Below are 19847 nucleotides of genomic sequence, written 5' to 3' on the forward strand. Positions count from 1 at the left end.
TCATCAAAAAGGTTTGAAAATTTCACACACCCAGGTCTAAGAAGCAGAAAATAGTTATTTAAATAACACAACTTTTTAACATAACACGTTTATGAAACAGACGAAAAAAGGTTAAATAATTTCTCCTAGCCCCATGCAGATTCCTATTCCTTTACGGACAGTCCTCGAAACTTGTGCTTCTGAATTTTCAGTAGCTACAACCACACTCGTGATGTTTAAAACGAAACACGTGCAGTGCATGCAATAGGTAATAGGAAAGGAGTGTAGAGAGTCACTGTCGTTGTGAAAAATCACACAACAGTGCAGTTTGCAGTGCAATAAAACTGTTAGTGACGCTGGTGAACTCTTCCATGCATCAATAGTCACTGCATGCGCTCTACACCTTTCGTTTTAACTTTTACATGTATTCTCATAGCTATTAAAAATTCGCAAGCCCGAATTTTCAGGACTATCTGTATAGGACTAGGAATCTCTGTGTTATTAGGAGAAATTTTTTATGGTTTTTAGACCGCGTTAAAAACGTGTTACATTAAAGACTTATTTTTTTAAGTAATTATTATTAACGTTCCATTGTTCTGCACTAAATGATGAAAATTATTTGTTTTGGGACATCCCAGCCAGTGGCGACAAATATTTACATTTTTGTTACCAGAAAAGATATAAAGAACCTGTTTCCACAAGTAATGCTATCTGTATCGTCCTCTAGGAAACGAAGTCCTCCTCTGATTTTAATTACTGGCTTTACTTTCTTTGTTTGACAGCTGACCAGGTACAACTGACACGCCACAAGGACATCATACGACTGCTGAAACATTACCGCCAGTCGCCGCTATGGGAAGACATGGCTACAATCGCCAGGGACTACAAGCTACAGCCCGAAAACTACCAGGTAATGACACGGAAGGCCAGTTGTACTCGCAGCGGAGGAATCAGTAATGTGGCGATAGCAGTTTGTACTGCAGCGCTTTTCTATTACCACCAGCTCTAACGTGAACCTAAAATAATAGTGTCTTAAAAATTCAATATGAAAATTAAAAAAGTCAAGCGAAGAAAATAATCGGGAAAGGCTTCCATTATTACCACATTTCCTCTCTTTTTCAGTGACATTTTTTACTGGAGGGACTGATGATAACTTTGCCTCTGTTGTTCTCTAGACAAGATTTTTAAAGTCGCATTACAAAAGTAGATCCCTCCACTTCAAAACAGCCACTGTTGCTCTACTAAGTACGTTAATAAAATATTTTTTAACCATGCCGTATAACATTTGCCCCTTTGAATACAATCTGCAGCCGAGCGGTCTAAGGCGCTGCAGTCATGGGCGGTGCGGCTGGTCCCGGCGGAGGTTCGAGTCCTCCCTCGGGCATGGGTGTGTGTGTGTGTTTGTGTTCCATAAGATTTCACACACATGTTTTTCAGTAGAATCTGCTCTCGAAAACCTCCCATGCGCAGCAGTCTCATCATCAATTGGTCGTTAAATATTTATTTCTCGTTCGATCTGCCAGATACATTTTACAAAGAACAGATAAGACTAATATTAATCACAATAAACGTTTGGAACTTACAATGCAGAAACAAATTATATCAGTTATTACATTACAATTGTGTCAGGGAAGCTACATTATTACATTAAATGGAACAAAAATCACATAAATTGAAGACAATTAATTACACAGTAACATTAAGATTATGGAGCCATTTCCTGGCACTGTCCGTTAACTTGTGGAGCGACACCAGAGAGCCGTCTCTGAAACCATGAATGTTACAAACCAAAAGATGGTCCATTGTTTGTATCTCGCTACAGTCACAACACGAATTGTCTGCGTAGCTCCATTTGGTTGTTTGCTGTCTGCATCGTCCAACTCATGTGCGAAACCTGTTTAGAGCCGACCACTCTTTCTGTTGAGATTGAAGCCTTCAACTCTTTTGGTTGGGTCGTGGATTTGGTGATGGTTTTCCACGACGCCTCTTCTCAGACCCTGCCATGCATTCTTCCATTCGGCATCGAGACCCTCTATGCCCAATGTTCTGCTCCAGACGATAGGTTTCCTGGACTTGAGTCTCGTGAGTTCTCCCATGTCGGCATGTATGGGTAGCCTTGGGTTTGCTTCAATTTTTTCTACTATGTCCTGGGTTGCTTTCTGTTGTGACTTGGCAAGACAGCCAAGCCACTATGATTGGTAGCCGAAAGGCACGCGTTAAGCTCACGCAGGCTGACGTGAGATCTGGAACAGTTAAAGGAGTTGAGTCTAGTAAAAATAATACGTAGCTGCTGGAATACTTAACTTTAATCCATAATTGGTGAACATCGGTCTGACGGTACAGGCATCACAAGATAAATAGCAAATGATAATGGCGCCTTGCTAGGTCGTAGCAAATGACGTAGCTGAAGGCTATGCTAACTATCGTCTCGGCAAATGAGAGCGTAATTTGTCAGTGAACCATCTCTAGCAAAGTCGGCTGTACAACTGGGGCGAGTGCTAGGAAGTGTCTCTAGACTTGCCGTGTGGCGGCGCTCGGTCTGCAATCACTGACAGTGGCGACACGCGGGTCCGACGTATACTAGCGGACCGCGGCCGATTTAAAGGCTACCACCTAGCAAGTGTGGTGTCTGGCGGTGACACCACACTTTCTCTCTACGTATGGAAGCAGGAGCGATGTTTGCCAGCACCGGAAGCCACTCAACGGGAGTTGGCCTGAGAGTGGCGGTGACGGTTCTCAGAGTGGCATTTAGCTGTACGTCCACTTTTTTGGCGTGCGGGCTTCTGCTCCAGACTGGGGCACAGTGTTCTGCAGCGCTATACACCAGTGCCAGTGCAGCAGTTCGTAGAGTGGCAGCATCACAACCCCAAGTGGTGCCTGCCAGTCTGTTGGGCAGTATCAGTTAGGTGTTGTCTGAAAGTCATGCTGCGATCTAGCTTAATACCCAGATATTTTGGGAAATTCTCGTGGCTGACAGCTTTACCATTTATAACCAGGACCAGTTCCCGTCTCGCTTCCTTGAGGTTTAGATGCATGACTGTGCTTACTGTTTTTGTCACATTGATTTTTAGATGCCATGTGTCATAGTATTTTTTCAGTGTAGCTAGATCTTCATTTAGTGTTGATTCCAGGTTTTCAAACGACTTACTTTGCGCTGTAATAGCTAAATCATCTGCGTAGGCAAATTTACGCGAGATCAGATCAGGCAAATCTGCTATATAGATGTTGAAGAGCAAGGGAGCTAAGACTGATCCTTGTGGAAGACCATTTTTAGGGTATGGCACTTGCTGGTTTCACCATTTAATTTGACCGTGAACTTCCTTTCACTCAGCATGTTGTTCATGAGCTTCAACGTTGTTTTGCATTTGACTATCTTTGCCAGTTTTAACATGAGACCATTTAGCCATACAGTGTCGTACGCTGATGTCGGGTCAATGAGGACTATCCCTGTTTTATTCTTTTCCTGAAAGCCTCGTTCAATGTGTGTGGTAAGTGCCAGGACCTGGTCGCAGCAGCTTCTTCCTTGTCTAAAACCTGCATGCTCCACTGGTAGTTGTTCCTCCAGTACTGGTTTAAGTCTTTCCAACAGTATCCTTTCAAACAGTTTGTAGGTTATGTACAGTAATTAGATTGGCCTAAAGTTCCCTGCGTCAGTTCCACTCTTCCCTGGTTTAAGTATGGCAATGATTTTAGCTGTTTTCCATTCTCTGGGGATTTCACAGGTTTCCATTATTCTCGTGAATGCATAGTCATTTCTGCGCTTTTGGTCCAAGATTTTTCAAAAATTCAGGGAGGATGTTGTCTGGCCCAGCTGCATTCCCTGCCCGTGTGTGTTGGAGTGCCATCTTCACCTCTTCTTCTTGGACTGCTGCCGTGAACATGTCGGCTTTTTCTTCAAATTCCTGCAGTGCCACAGCCATCTGAGCTTTTATGTTTTTTTCTTTGCTCAGGAGTCACTGTTATCTTGGTGCTATCCCTGAGTTTCTTGCTGATTTTGTTTGGGTGGATACTGGCCTCTGCTGACTTCCTGTGGTTGGCTCCTCCCAGTTTTCTCATGAGACTCCAGCTTTTACGGCTTGAATGTGTGAATTCTATTTGTTCCATCAGCTTGTGCCATCTTTGTTTTCGTTCCTCATCCAGTAGGTCGGTAAAAGACTGGGCAGTACCCTCATCTTCTGTTGGTCGTTAAACATTACTCTTACTTCCCGCCTGTCTCAGCTTTTGTTAATAAACTGAAAATTTTCTGTCTTGCAAACCATAGAATTAACCGTGCATTACCTGCTGGTAACTGATGTAACAAACCGAACCAGTCATAGTTTAATTCTTACTCTGTAACGAGCTGTGCATGCAGTACTAATTCGGCCGTTGTCAGTTATTTTAACTCCTCACCTCCTTTATGTCCCTGTCGTCATCTCAGTAGGCCCTTTGGATCTCTTACCCAAAGCGTATTTCATTTTTACTTGATAAGTCACATAGCTATCGAGTTTGATCGAAATCGCTCCAAGCGTTCCAGCGTTGTGATCAGTTTCACAGTTCACCCTCTTACCACCCACACGCCCTCACAGTGGATGTTTTGAGTTCTTTACCTCCTCTGAATTTTTCTATTTATTATTTCAAACGTGTACTAAGTTTGGTTGAAGTGGCTCCACGCACTCCAGAGTTCCAATCGCGCACCCCTATCCTATCCCTAGAGTTGCTATAGGTACATTAACATATTTTACGGTTCGTAGGTCGCACGTGTTCCAATCACCCCTGCTGCTCCCTTAGGAGCGATAACGGTGCATCACACACAGATTTTTTTTAAAAGTAGGAGTACAATGTTTAGTTGAAATAATTATGTACAGTCTAAAGTTTTAACTCTTCCTCTCTTGAGATGCTAGATGTATCTTAACCACACAGCACTGTTTCCCAGACACAAACTCAAATGTGAACGAAATTCAGTAGCAATAGCTCCGGGACTTCCATGGGTACACTGGGACATACGCACTACACACATCTACAGGGTGTTTCAAAAATGACCGGTATATTTGAAACGGCAATAAAAACTAAACGAGCAGCGATAGAAATACACCGTTTGTTGCAATATGCTTGGGACAACAGTACATTTTCAGGCAGACAAACTTCCGAAATTACAGTAGTTACAATTTTCAACAACAGATGGCGCTGCGGTCTGGGAAACTCTATAGTACGATATTTTCCACATATCCAACATGCGTAGCAATAATATGGCGTAGTCTCTGAATGAAATTACCCGAAACCTTTGACAACATGTCTGGCGGAATGGCTTCACATGCAGATGAGATGTACTGCTTCAGCTGTTCAATTGTTTCTGGATTCTGGCGGTACACCTGGTATTTCAAATGTCCCCACAGAAAGAAGTCACAGGGGTTCATGTCTGGCGAATAGAGAGGCCAATCCACGCCGCCTCCTGCATGTTTCGGATAGCCAAAAGCAATCACACGATCATCGAAATATTCATTCAGGAAATTAAAGACGTCGGCCGTGCGATGTGGCCGGGCACCATCTTGCATAAACCCGAGGCCGCTGTTGGATCACCTGCTGTACTAGCTGCGCGTTGCCCTCTGTGGTTGCCGTATGCGGTCGCCCTACCTTTCCAGCACGTTCATCCGTCACGTTCCCAGTCCGATGAAATTTGTCAAACAGATCCTTTATTGTATCGCTTTTCGGTCCTTTGGTTACATTAAACCTCCGTTGAAAACTTCGTCTTGTTGCAACAACACTGTGTTCTAGGCGGTGGAATTCCAACACCAGAAAAATCCTCTGTTCTGAGGAATAAACCATGTTGTCTACAGCACACTTGCACGTTGTGAACAGCACACGCTTACAGCAGAAAGACGACGTACAGAATGGCGCACCCACAGACTGCGTTGTCTTCTATATCTTTCTCATCACTTGCAGCGCCATCTGTTGTTGAAAATTGTAACTACTGTCATTTCGAAAGTTTGTCCGCCTGAAAATGTACTGTTGTCCCAAGTATATTGCAACAAACGGTGTATTTCTATCGCTGCTCGTTTAGTTTTTATTGCCGTTTCAAATATACCGGTCATTTTTTAAACACCCTGTATATTATTCAATGAGCAATCTGTCCCAGCTTCACATGAGTGGCACTAAGTATCCAGCGCTAGACGACGTAGCGGTAAATTTGTTTACAGGTCACAGCGTAGAGTTAGGATTAAAATTCAGAGAACAACGTTAAGTAGCTGAATTTTAACAACGAATTCTAATATAACTTAAACGATTTAAGCAGCGCACACCAGGAAAGGAGGTATAACTTACTCGGCAAGTACCATCATATTTCAGAAAATTTACAGGAAATATTTATCAATTATATAGGGTGTCCCAGAAATGTTGCGATGAATTTTGAAGGAGTCAGGAAAATTTTCTCGGGCTTCCAGCCGGGTCAGGTGGTTAAAATCCCACGAGCATTCGACCGAGCTCTCCTCAGTCATTGTCAGGTGGTAAGACTGACTGCTGTGTCGCCGTGACGGCGTCGTTACATAACCGCACTGCTGGCTGTGACGTCACTAGTGCTCTCTTCCTCGCCATATATGGTAATGTTTTCATCCCGCGTCCGTCGCGCCCGTTTTAACCTCGCGATGTCCGGGTCCTAGGCTGTGTTGAGCTGCAAACCGCCGTCCTTGTTGATGGTGTTTTTATTTTTATTTCAATATCTTCTCTTATGACGCTGTACCAAAATCCCTTCGGCCTCATAACGACAGATGTTTCGTCGAACAGAATTCGCTGTCCATTTTCTAAGACGTGTTCTGCCGCGGCTGATTTTTCTAGACAGCGAAACGTAAGGACTTCTCGTGTTCCATCCGGCGTTGCTCCACAGTGCGTACTGTTTGGTCGACGTGGTAACAGCCACACTGACATGGTATCTTGTACACTCCAGGCGTTCTAAGCCCTAGATCGTCCTTCACAAGCCTCAAGAGCTGTCGAATTTTTGCTAGGGACCTGAACACTGATGAAATGCTTTATCTCTTCAGGAGCCGACTAATCTTCCCCGACACTGTACCACAGCAAGGCAAAAACACAAGTTTCTTGCTTTCTTCGTCGGTGGTGTTCACTTCTCTGTTGGTGTGTTTCTTGTGTATCGCACCAGATATAGCCTGTGACACCTGTCCGTGGCTGTTCCCGTTTTCCCGGAAGACTTTTCGGAGGTGGCTCAGTTCTAGCGGCAGACTTTCAGAGTCTGAGACGACTTTAGCACGATGGACGAGGGTATTCAGAACGCCACGTTTTTGTGCCGGATGGTGATGGCTGAGAGCGTGCAGATACCGATCTGTATGTGTCGGTTTCCTGTAGACACTGGGGCTGAGGTGCCCATTGGTTTTCCGTCGAACGAGGACGTCAAGAAGTTGTAGAGGGCGCCTTGAGGAAAAAAACGAGGATAGGAATCCATGTCCAGAAACATCATCGAACGACGTTGCAGAGTGTCAAAGTCATACGTGCCGGCGCCAGCCATTACGCTACCCCTTCAGCAGCAAACGTGACTTTGTACGCTGACGTACCATAGGCGGAACGTCTCGTGGTTTTTTTTTGTTTTTTTGTTGTTGTTTTTTTATCCAGTGATCGCAACTGATTGCCACGATCACCAGTGGAGGGGATGGAGCTAGTTGCTGTATAGAAATACTTTGTCCCCTATGAATGCAGTACTCTGTTGCCTTCGTGGATGACAGTTTTCGAGACAGGTTTCCGTCTGCAGCTTTTTCTTTTTTTCTACTGTATACCGAAAAATATTGGAGATTTTCAAGCTATCCAGGAGGAAAAGAAACTGTGGTTGGAAACCCATGTCCGAAACCGTCGTCCACCGATGTAACAGAGCATCGCATTCATAAGAGACAGCCCGCCGGAGTGGCCATGCGGTTCTAGGCGCTACAGTCTGAAACCGAGCGACCGCTACGGTCGCAGGTTCGAATCCTGCCTCGGGCATGGATGTGTGTGATGTCCTTAGGTTAGTTAGGTTTAATTAGTTCTAAGTTCTAGGCGACTGATGACCTCAGAAGTTAAGTCGCATATTGTTCAGAGCCATTTGAACCATTTGAACCGTAAGAGACAGGGTGTTTCTACTCAACATCTAGCTCCATCATTTCGACTGGCGAGACGTTCCACCTACGTTCTGTCAGCTTACAAAGTCACTTTTTATGTTGAAGGACCCATAGCGTCATTGGATGATGTTTCCAGATACTAGTTCCTATACTCAATTTTTTCCTCAGGACACTCTCTACAACCCCTCGAAGTTTGTTTCAACATTTCTGGGACACTCTGTCTAGACAAACCCTCCTCATGAGCCGGTCTGTCTGTTAGTGAAAACTTCATCAAAATATCTATAGTAGTTCCTGGGATCAGTCTTCACATACAGACAGAGAAACGCTGAGGGGGGACTTTAAATTATACATAGATATAGATTATGTCTGCTAATGATCTGGTTGAGATCAGAACATCCACTAACGTGATCTCTCAGACGTTTTCGGCATCTACATCCAAGTTGTTGTTTCCGTTTTACGCAAAAGAAATTGGACGTCCGATCTAGTCGTCTTCTTAGTGTGCTGTAAGCAGTGTTATGTGTATGATAATGATCGAAGCAAACGAAATGAATTAAAACTTGCGCTGTGGCCGGGACTCGAACCCGGGTCTTCTTGCTTGCAAAGCAAAAATGCTAAACTATTACACCAGCGCAGTAAGATGGTCAACATTACTGCACGAACTACCTAAGCTGAGTACCCTCCCCCAACACAAACTTCAATTCATTTTTCCCTTACATCTTGTCACTACTGCCAGGGCTCTCCGATATCGGCAAGCACCCCAGCATTGGACGTAATGGGGCGTCCTTGTACCAGTTGGTGGTCTAATAGATCTTATAATTGTTTCCCTGAGACATTTAACTCTCTTTTTATTATCTACGATCATGATCTCAGTGAAACAAATGGTACAAGGACGCCCCATTACGTCCAATGCTGGGGTGCTTGCCAATATCGAAGAGCTCTGGCAGTAGTGACAAGATGTAAGGGAAAAATGAATTGAAGTTTGTGTTGGGGAGGGTACTCAGCTTGGGTAGTTCGTGCAGTAATGTTGGCCATCATCCTGCGATGGTGTAATGGACAGCATTTCTGCCCATCAAGCAAGAAGACCACGGTCTGAGTCCCGGCCGCAGCACAAATTTTAATTCATTTCGTTTGCTTCGATCATTGTCGTAGATGATAAGAAGAGACTTAAATGTCTCAGGGAAACATTTAAATATAAGATGTGTTATGTGTCTTCGCTGACTGGTTAAGCTCCAGTCAGCGAGTATGCATAACACAGCAGAGTATGCGTAACACAGCTTACAGCAGCAGACGAAGACGACTGAGAAGATGACCGGATCGGTCGCCGAAGTGTTATGCAAGCAGTTGATCAACATCCCAGCTGTACACCAGAAAACCCGTCATACATCTACTAGTTGCCTGAACTATATTGTAATCATCGTTCGGAGATGACACTTGGCCTATAGTGCAGTTTCATCTCGGTACGGTGGTTCTGAAGAGCCTGACAAGATACGTTCGTTTCACTCGTACAATCTCAAATTCACTGATGTTGAGGACAAGGAGTATCTGACGTTTATTTACAACTTTTCTGTTACGGTTGAAACCCTTTGTCCTTTTGCTCGCTCTCAAAGAAATAGATCTACCCCAGTAGAGCCTGTGTTTTGTAAACGACTAGCACAGTCGATTGGTATCGTATATTTGATACAATCTACGCACTGCTTACAGGTGCCAGAATTAGTGGAAGAGTTCACGCGGATGGAACAGAGCGGTGAGTTTCTGCCGATGCAGCAGCCCAGTTCAGTGTTTGATGACGACCATTTGGATCAGATCAAGCTCTTCTTCGACTTGCTGTACCACGCCAAGGACTACGACACCTTCTACAAGGTACGTAGAGCACCATAACATGTGTGTGGTGCTGCATTGATAATTAATGTAGTGATTATTTTTACACGAAGCTAGTAAAAATTTCATGTACTTGCACTGCTTAATTAGAGGGCTAGATTAATACTTCTGCTAGAAACGTCTGATTTATTGGCCTTGCAGATTCAAGGTTTCAAGAGAATAACAAAACGGTAATTTATAAATTGTCTCTCCTTCTCCGTTCCTTATGTTACTGGCATTCTTCAAGGACGTAACCTTCGGCAACAGTTGAGCAACGCAACCGTGTGAAATATTTCCCTCTGAAGCTGCCTTCTATGCGTCACATTCGTTTTTAATATAAATAATATTTTGCCATTCGCAGTGGTCTAAAATTCAGACAACTAGCTGCACCGTTATCGATTTGAAAGGCAGCGGTGTCTACTCTCAAAGAATCCCCCGGCCACTATAGTGTCCGACAGCAATTGCATTAACGTCACGGTTATATTGGTTCAATTTCCTGTATAAACTTTCTGGCAGATTAAAACTGTGTGCCGGAGCGAGACTCGAACTCGGGATCTTTGCCTTCTGAGGGCAAGTGCTCTTAGAATTGAGCTACTCAAGCACGACTCACGCCCCCTCCTCACAGCTTTACTTCTGCCAGTATCTCGTCTCCTACCTTCTAAACTTCACAGAAGCTCGCCTACGAACCTTGAAGAACTAGCACTCCTGAAACAAAGGATACTGCGGAGACATGACTTAGCCATAGCCTGGAGGATGTTTCCAGAATGAGATTTTCACTCTGCAGCGGAGTGTGCACTGATATGAAACTTTCAGGCAGATTAAAACTGTGTGCCGCACGGAGACTCGAACTGGGTACTTTTGCCTTCCGCGGGCAAGTGCTCTAACAACTGAGCTACCCAAGCACGACTCACGCCCCGTCCTCACAGCTTTACTTCTGCCACTATGTCGTCTCCTATCTTCCAAACTTTACAGAAGCTCTCCTGCGAACACCTTGCAGAACTAGCACTCCTGAAAGAAAAGATACTGCGGAGACATGGAGTAGCCACAGCCTGGGGGATGTTTCCAGAATGAGATTTTCACTCTGCAGCGGAGTGTGCGCTGATATGAAACTTACTGGCAGATTAAAACTCTGTGTCTCGGTCCGGAACACAGTTTTAATCTGCCAGGAAGTTTCATATCAGCGCACACTCCGCTGCAGAGTGAAAATCTCATTATGATGATATTGTCTATCACTGTGGTGGTATTGTAATATAAAACTGTTGCTTTTGTTTCCGAATAGCGATATTAGGAAAAACATTACTCTTAAAGTAATGAAGACACATCTGCATCCCCATTTTGTACCACCTAGTCTTCGTTTCGGTTATAAATTTTTTCAGGCAATGTTTAGAATCACATAAATACTTTCTCTCTCTCTCTCTCTCTCGCTCTCTCTCTCTTTCTCTCTCTCTCTGCCTCTCTCTATCTCCTCTGTGTGTGTGTGGTGGATTTGCTGTATTGATATTGATGTGTGCATATTTGTCTCTCTACACACATGTGTCGTATAGGCTCACTTTGTCTTCGGTCATTTACTGGTTTTTAACTGACTGTCTAATACGTATGTTACCTCCAGTACCTCAAGAAATAGATAATTTCCTTGTGAATAATATACAGGGTGAGTCACCTAACGTTACCGCTGGATATATTTCGTAAACCACATCAAATACTGATGAACCGATTCCACAGACCGAACGTGAAGAGAGGGGCTAGTGTAATTGTTTAATACAAACCATACAAAGATGCACGGAAGTATGTTTTTTAACACAAGCCTACGTTTTTAAATGGAACCACATTAGTTTTGTTAGCACATCTGAACATATAAACAAACACGTAATCAGTGCCGTTTGTTGCATTGTAAAATGTTAATTACATCCGGAGATATTGTAACCTAAAGTTGACGCTTGAAACCTCCGACGTTCAGTTGCGTGTTGTAACAAACACGGGCCACGGTCGGCTAGCAGCATCTGCAGGGACATGTTTACGATGACGACCGTGTTTACGAGTGTGGCTGTAGTGCACTGTTGTGGTTTGGTCTAGCCGTCGCAGTGTCCGCATGTAGCGCTTGCTGCTATTGTTATTCTACATTTGTCTCCGCACGCAGACCAACTGTAGTACACCGTGTTACCAGACGTCTGTGATAGTGTAGTGTTGTAGGAACTGTGACCATGGTGTATTCGAACTCTGAAAAGGCGGAGATGATACTCATCTATGGCTGAGCCTGCAGGGTGTATGCAGAACGGTACCCGGACAGAGAGCATCCTACGTGCCGCACATTGCAAAACATCTACCGCCAACTGTATGCAACAGGTATGGTAGTAGCACGCAAACGGGTCCGTAACAGGTCCGTCACAGGAGAAGCGGGTGCAGTTGGTGTGTTAGCTGCTGTTGCCATGAACCCACACATGAGTACACGGGACATTGCGAGAGCCGGTGGACTGAGTCAAAGTAGTGTCATGCGCATACTGCATCGTCACCGCTTTCACCCGTTTCATGTGTCACTACATCATCAATTACATGGTGATGACTTTAATCATCGAGTGCAATTCTGTCAATGGGCATTAACAGAGAATGCGTTGCAGTTCTACCTGTTTACCGATGAAGCGGGCTTCAGAAACCACGGGGCAGTGAATCTACGGAACATGCATTACTGGTCCGTGGACAATCCTCGCTGGCTCAGACAGGTAGAGCGACAGCGACCGTGGACTGTAAATGTATGGTGCGGAATCATTGGCGACCACCTCATTGGTCCTCACTTCATTTCAGGGGCCCAAACAGTTGCAACATACATCGCGTTTCTACAGAATGATCTGCCAACGTTGTTCGAAAATGTCCCACTGGAAACGCGTATTTGGTATCAGCATGATGGTGCACCTGCACATTCCGCAATTAACACTAGGCTGACTCTTGACAGTATGTTTGACGGGCGTTTCATAGGACGTGGAGGACGCATAAATTGGCCAGCCAGTTCTCCTGATCTTACACCTCTGGACTTCTTTCTGTGGAGTACGTTAACAGAGAATGTGTACCGTGATGTGCCTACAACCCCAGAGGATATGAAACAACGTATTGTGGCAGCCAGCGGCGACATTACACCAGATGTACTGCGGCGTGTACGACATTCATTACGCCAGGAATTGCAATTGTGTGCAGCAAATGATGGCCACCACATTGAACATCTATTGGCCTGACATGTCGGGACACACTCTATTCCACTCCGTAATCGAAAACGGAAACCACGCGTGTACGTGTACCTCACCCCTCATGGTAATGTACATGTGCGTCCGTGAAAAAGACCAATAAAAAGGTGTTAGCATGTGGACGTAATGTGCTGTTCCAGTCTCTTCTGTACCTAAGGTCCATCACCGTTCCCTTTGGATCCCTACGTAATTCGGTGCTCTCCGATATACACGATCGAACAGCGGAGGAGTGGTACTCAAGCGTCAATTTTAAGTTACAGTATCTCCGGATGTAATTAACATTTTACAATGCAACAAACGGCACTGATTACGTATTTGTTTATATGTTCAGATGAGCTAACAAAACTAACGGGGTTCCATTTAAAAAAACGTAGGTTTGTGTTAGAAAACATACTTCCGTGCATTTTTTTGTGGTTTGTATTGACCAGTTACACTAGCCCCTCTCCTCACGTTCGGTTTGTGGAATCGATTCGTCAGTATTTGATGTGGTTTACGAAATATATCCAGCGGTAATGTTACGTGACTCACCCTGTATACTGTACTTGTCGTCATTGTCTTTTCTGATACTTTTCATGACCTTTCATTTGTCTCCAAGTGTTGTATGTTCGCTGCTTTATATCATATTATTACAGCCGAAGCTGCGCCTAAGATCATGAAGTGGCGACTACTTCAACATTACTTTACGTTTTGCAGACGGCCCTGTACCTCCGCGAGCGAGTGAACAGAGATCAGTTTATGGTAGCGTTCCTCACGTCCATAAGGATGCGCCAAGACACGAAGGACTTCGTCTTGCCTCCCCTCTACGAAATATATCCGGAGCTCTTCATTACCTCTGACGTCATCCAGCAGGTCTACGACGCCAGACTGGAAGGTAAGGAGGCACTGCTTAAGGCCAGTGGCGGATCGAAAAGCGGCTTTAAGACGAAACGCACTGCATGCAGTCGTACATGTATCTGTTTCCTTTCCTATAAGTACTGAAGTAGCGTAAATAAAGAATTAAACCTGATCCATGAAATCAGATATTCACGTGCTTTACTGTTGTTCGTGGACAGACATTATTTAGAGGAATAGAGAGCGATGTTCATTTAACCATCTGCTCAATTACAATGAATTCTTAAATGGACCAATGGGCACACTACCTTCCCATACATCATAAGGGCTGTCACTCAACACCTGAATGATGGCAGAACACTGTACCCTGATTCACGTCCATCACAGATAAACATTTAGGTGACGGATGAAGTGAGTAGTGATAGCAACTTCAATTGTTAAAATAATTTCTTTACAGAATATGTTGTCCCCAATAACATCAATAACTATTTGGAAATCTAAATCAATTAGTTCTGTAATAATGGGCTCAGATGTTCTCACGCTGTAGTAAGCTTCGCATTTCTACAAAATTAGAACTGCGTTACTCATATCTGATTATAATTTCAGTCCACACTCAATTCAAAAGTCAGAATTCATATAGATGTCATACAGATAACTCTAGAGTGTAGCGTTACACATCCAGAAACAGCGTGCCCTTCACTAATGCCACGCCACGGCTATGAGCACTATGGGACTTAACATCTGAGGTCATCAGTCCCCTAGAACTTAGAACTACTTAAACCTAACTAACCTAAGGACACCACACACATCCATTGCCCGAGGCAGGATTCGAGCCTGCGACCGTAGCGGTCGCGCGGTTTCAGACTGAAGCTCCTAGAACCGCTCGGCGCCATTCACTAATGCAACATATGAGTGACCCCTTTTCGTATGGAGTGTGTTCAGTTGGGTGAGCAGTGTGCTAGGCACATTTCACTTAAGCCGTTGGTAGAGGAAGAAACAGCTGTCGTTCCACAACATGATATCCATGATAAGTGATCTTGGAGTTATTAAAACACCAAAAAGGTTGGTTCAAATGGCTCTGAGCACTATGCGACTTAACTTCTGAGGTCATCAGTCCCCTAGAACTTAGAACTAATTAAACCTAACTAACCTAAGGACATCACCCACATCCATGCCCGAGGCAGGATTCGAATCTGCGACCATAGTGGTCGCTCGGTTCCAGACTGCAGCGCCTAGAACCGCACGGCCACTCCGACCGGCGAACACCAAAAGGTTTCCTGTAATGAAGCACTTGTTGGGGATTCTTGCCAGAGCGTCTTAGTTGTGTCCCAAAAACCGAAGCAGGAAACAATCATAGAGGAAATACTCCCAGTTTTGCCTACATAAACAATCCGTCTAACCACAAGGATGATTCGTTCTAGTGTTGTCGTTTAGCGCAACGAGTTGGCGAAGTGGCGAACCACTATAACCGTTTTCGGCAAGTGGTGTAACCCTGTTGGGCAAAAGCCTTGCCTGCATCTAGCATTCAGTGCATTCAAGGTGTTTGCAACGATAGATGTCACAACAACACCAAAGATGAAACTTCCTGGCAGATTAAAACTACGTGCTGGACCGAGACTCGAACTCGGGACCTTTGCCTTTCGCGGGCAAGTGATTTACCATCTGAGCTACCCAAGCACGACTCACGACCCGTCCTCGCAGTTTCAATTCTGCCTGTACCTCGTCTCATACCTTCCAAACTTCACAGAAGCTCTCCTGCGGACCTTGCAGAACTAGCACTCCTGGAAGAAAGGAGCTTCTGTGAAGTTTGGAAGGTAGGAGACGAGGTACCGGCGGAAGTAAAGCTGTGAGGTCACGGCGTGAGTGGTGGTTGGGTAGCTCAGATAGTAGAGCACTTGCCCGGGAAAAGCAGAGGTCTCGTGTTCGAGTCTTGCTACGGCACACATTTTTAATCTGCCAGGAAGTTTCGCATCAGCGCACACCTAGCTGCAGAGTGGAAATCTCATTCTGGAATCATCCCCCAGGCTGTGGCTAAGCCATGTCTCCGCAATATCCTTTCTTCCAGGAGTGCTAGTTCTGTAAGGTTCGCAGGAGAGCTTCTGTGAAGTTTGGAAAGTAGGAGACGAGGTACTGGCGGAAGTAAAGCTGTGAGAACGGGTCGTGAGTCGTGCTTGGGTAGCTCAGTTTGTAGAGCACTTGCCTGCGAAAGGCAAAGGTCCCGAGTTCGGGTCTCGATCCGTCACACAGTTTTAATCTGCCAGGAAGTTTCGTATCAGCGCACACTAAGCTGCAGAGTGGAAATCTCATTCTGAACACCAAAGATGACTCTTTGTTATATCCTTCACAACATTATAATTTTCTGCTATAACTTTACTGACAGAGCAAGTAATGTGACAAAACATGATAATGTACGCGATACAAGAAATATCTGTCAGAACCAGATAGCACTATTTCACTCTATGTACCTGTACTGCGTCACTGATAGGTGTGGTGTCTGTTCACAGGATACGCCTCCGGCGGGAAGCCCTACTACATCCTGGCCAACTACACTGGCTATCCGACTGCCCACACACCCGACCAGAGGCTCTCGTACTACCTGGAAGATGTCGGACTCAACGAGTTCTTCGCAGACTTCAACTACCGCTTCCCGTACTTCCTCAGCGCTGCCAACTACACCATGGACTACGGAAAAGTCCGCGGTGACGTCTTCTACCACGTCCTGCGGCAACTGTTCGCCCGCTACTTCCTCGAGAGGTTGTCGCTCGGCCTGCCAGATGTCTCCCCTGTCAACGACGACAAAGTCTCACTGGTAGGCATTCCTTTAGAAACTCACCTCTGACGGGCTTTCACAAGATGGCTACGACTGTCTCCTCTTGTCTCGTGTTCCATGCAACATTCCTCCCTTTTCCCCATCTTCCCCCAACATAACTATTTCCATCGTCCTTACGATCTATTTGTAAGACCCCTACAAACCACGGATCCTAGCGTGGTGGGGTGGCATGCATCCCTCAGCGATGCACGTGCAGCCACATGGGGAGGGTGTAACGGTTGACCAACATGGTCTTGTCTATGTTGGTAGTGCGAATGGCTGGAAGCAAGCCATTATATTTCCCGAGGACATGGAGCTCTGCAGTGGAAAGCTGCACTGAACCAGTCTTCGTACTGAAGTCCCCGACAACAACAATTGCCTATGAATTCTTCTGTTTGTGTGGTTTGTGTGTATAGCAATCCTACCTACTGACACCTGCGCACCTCCTCTGTACAGCTGCTGTGATTCTCCCCTGGTCTCCTACCTGATGAGATCTTGGCATTATCGCTCTAGACATTATTCAAAAAAATCACACACTTTGCACCACCTTCTTTATTTCTTCACCCTTTTATATTTTTCATTTACTTGAAATAGCTCTTTGTGTCTTATGTAACATTCTCTTGGAATACATTCTTCGTTCTCTACACACTTCACACAATACTTTCGCTTCATAATTCATTTCTTATATTCACAAGTCTCCCATCACTGGGTCGCACTGGACATATATTTAAACTGTAATTGCTAGCCCGTACAGGAATAAAATCTAGATAATTGAATACATCATTTTTCTGCCCTTACAAGCTTCACATTTACAGGGTGTTTATAAATGAATTGGGGATTTAACGCTTTATAATATTTATTACATTAAACTTACAGTTATAAATGATATGTCAAATGAAAGAGCAACGCAAACAGTTGTGTTTGGCACCAGTGCGCATGCGCAGCGTGCAATGTTTCCGCCGCAATCCGCTAGACAGCAGTAGTAGCGAAGATGGCGACTAGTGAACAGAAAGCGTTTTGTTTTTTGCAGTTTGCAAAGACAGAATCTGTAGTTACTGTGCAACGCGCGTTCCGGCTGAAGTTCGGTCGTGATCCTCCAAGTTATAATAGCATTCGTAGATGGTCTCATCAATTTGAAAATACCAGCTGCCTTTGTAAAGGGAAGAGCACATGACGACCAAGAAATAGTGAAGAGACTGTTTGAGCGAGTGAGAGACTCGTTCACTCATAACCCAAAGAAATCAGTCCGGAAGGCTAGTCATGAATTACAAGTCCCCGTGTCGACTGTTTGGAAAGTTTTAAGAAAACGCGTACAACTACGTCCTTACTGTTTACAGTTATTACAGGCTCTAAAGCCGGCAGACAATGGATTATGTACCAACTTCGCAAACGAAATGTTTCATGACGATGAAGATTTTCTGGATCATGTTGTCTTCAGTGATGAATCGTCCTTTTACCGTAGTGGACATGTTAACACCCACAATGTGCGCATCTGGGGCTCAGAAAATCCTCACGAGGTGGCACAAATGTAACGAGATTCCCCTAAAGTGACTGTTTTTTGTGCCGTATCCCAGCGGAAAGTTTATGGGCCTTTCTTTTTTGGTGAACCTACTGTAACTGGCACTTCCTACCTTGACACACTTGAGCAATGGCTCTTCTCTCAGTTGGAAGAAGACGAGTCAGAGAACTTCATTTTCCAGCAAGATGGTGCACCACCTCAATGGCATCAATGGCATAGCGAAGTACGCGATTAGTTGAACTTCACTGTGCCCAAGCGCTGGTTAGGCCGCAAGGGGCCCAATGACAGGGCTTTCTTTGCATGGCCTCCACGTTCACCTGACCTAATGCCATGAGATTTTTTCCTTTGGGGCTTCATCAAGGATCGTGTGTACGAGCCTCCGCTACCAGCAGATCTTCCTGAATTAAGAAACCGGATTGAAGTAGCTGTTGCTACCATCACTGAAGACATACTTATCAACATTTGGCAAGAACTCGGCTATAGACTTGATGTGTGCCGCGTGACAAATGGTGCTCACATTGAACATTTATAAGGTTCTTGGTAAAACTGTTTGAGTTGCTCTTTCATTTAACATATCATTTATAACTGTAAGTTTAATATAACAAATATTATAAAGCGTTAAAACCCCGATATTCATTTATAAACACCCTGTGCTTTTGTCCACTGTTGGGTCTTCAGTTCCACGAAATCTTTGCAAATGTATCATTAACCTGTCTTTATCTTTGGTAATGGTTTCTCATACACTGGCTATCTAATTGCGCGGTGTAGTCCAGTCCATTATTTATCCCAATTTTCTTATACGGGCAAAGGGCCTATGTACAAAAATTACATCAGAGCCATTTTATTTTCATGTTTCAAAGAGAATAAGTACAGCGCACGAATTGTAAAGTAAAACCATTCACTAACTCGTAATACAAGTAACTGAATACAAAATTTGATTATAAACCCACTATTCTCTTTTACTCACCCTACCTTATGTATGTGTGTATGGGGCTGAATGGTTTATCAGAAAACTGGTTTCTTGCACTTCAATTCCTTCTAGAAGGTTTCACTACCTTCATGCACTTTGTACTTAAATGCTCTTGTACTGCATTTGTACTTAAATGCTCTTGCGAGTGCCACCAATGAAGCTAAAGATTCTATACTAATATCATTTGTTTTTCGATAACTTTTCCATATCATATTCTTCTCAGTCCCGCCTTCGCAGTTAACAGGTTGCTACAACTATTGTTTTCATACATTTATTCAAATGCGTTCCACACTCTAAACTTGGATATTAGCTAAGTCTTAAGGGCAGTTTCTTCGCCCCATTCAAGAACGCTGCTTTATCTTTTCTTCATAACACGTTCACGCTGGCGCCAAGAAATATGTTTTTCGCAATGGGGTGACGCGAATATTCATGCCATCCTTCTTTTGGCAGCGCTGATTTTCACGTTTTCTCAGTGATGCGGTGGCCGTATTCAAACGCCACAAGCTACTACCGTTTTAACATACTGACTTTTTGTTTTGAAAGTGGCGTAAGTTCATTTTTTCAAACAACAGCTATC

The 19847-nt window shown here is 44.4% G+C and overlaps 1 protein-coding gene across 1 annotated transcript in view; it reads left to right on the forward strand.

Moving 5' to 3' along the window:
- The window catches only part of LOC126161404 (hexamerin-like), a 50173-nt gene that overhangs the window by 12516 nt on the left and 17810 nt on the right, over positions 1-19847 (forward strand). The window contains exons 2-5 of the mRNA XM_049917182.1: positions 762-889; positions 9753-9911; positions 13835-14012; positions 16477-16781. Of these exons, the coding sequence (XP_049773139.1) occupies positions 762-889; positions 9753-9911; positions 13835-14012; positions 16477-16781 (770 nt within the window). The remainder of the gene's footprint in view (positions 1-761; positions 890-9752; positions 9912-13834; positions 14013-16476; positions 16782-19847) is intronic.

This window comes from Schistocerca cancellata, chromosome 2 (assembly GCF_023864275.1).
Source record: "Schistocerca cancellata isolate TAMUIC-IGC-003103 chromosome 2, iqSchCanc2.1, whole genome shotgun sequence".
NCBI classification, from domain to species: domain Eukaryota; kingdom Metazoa; phylum Arthropoda; class Insecta; order Orthoptera; family Acrididae; genus Schistocerca; species Schistocerca cancellata.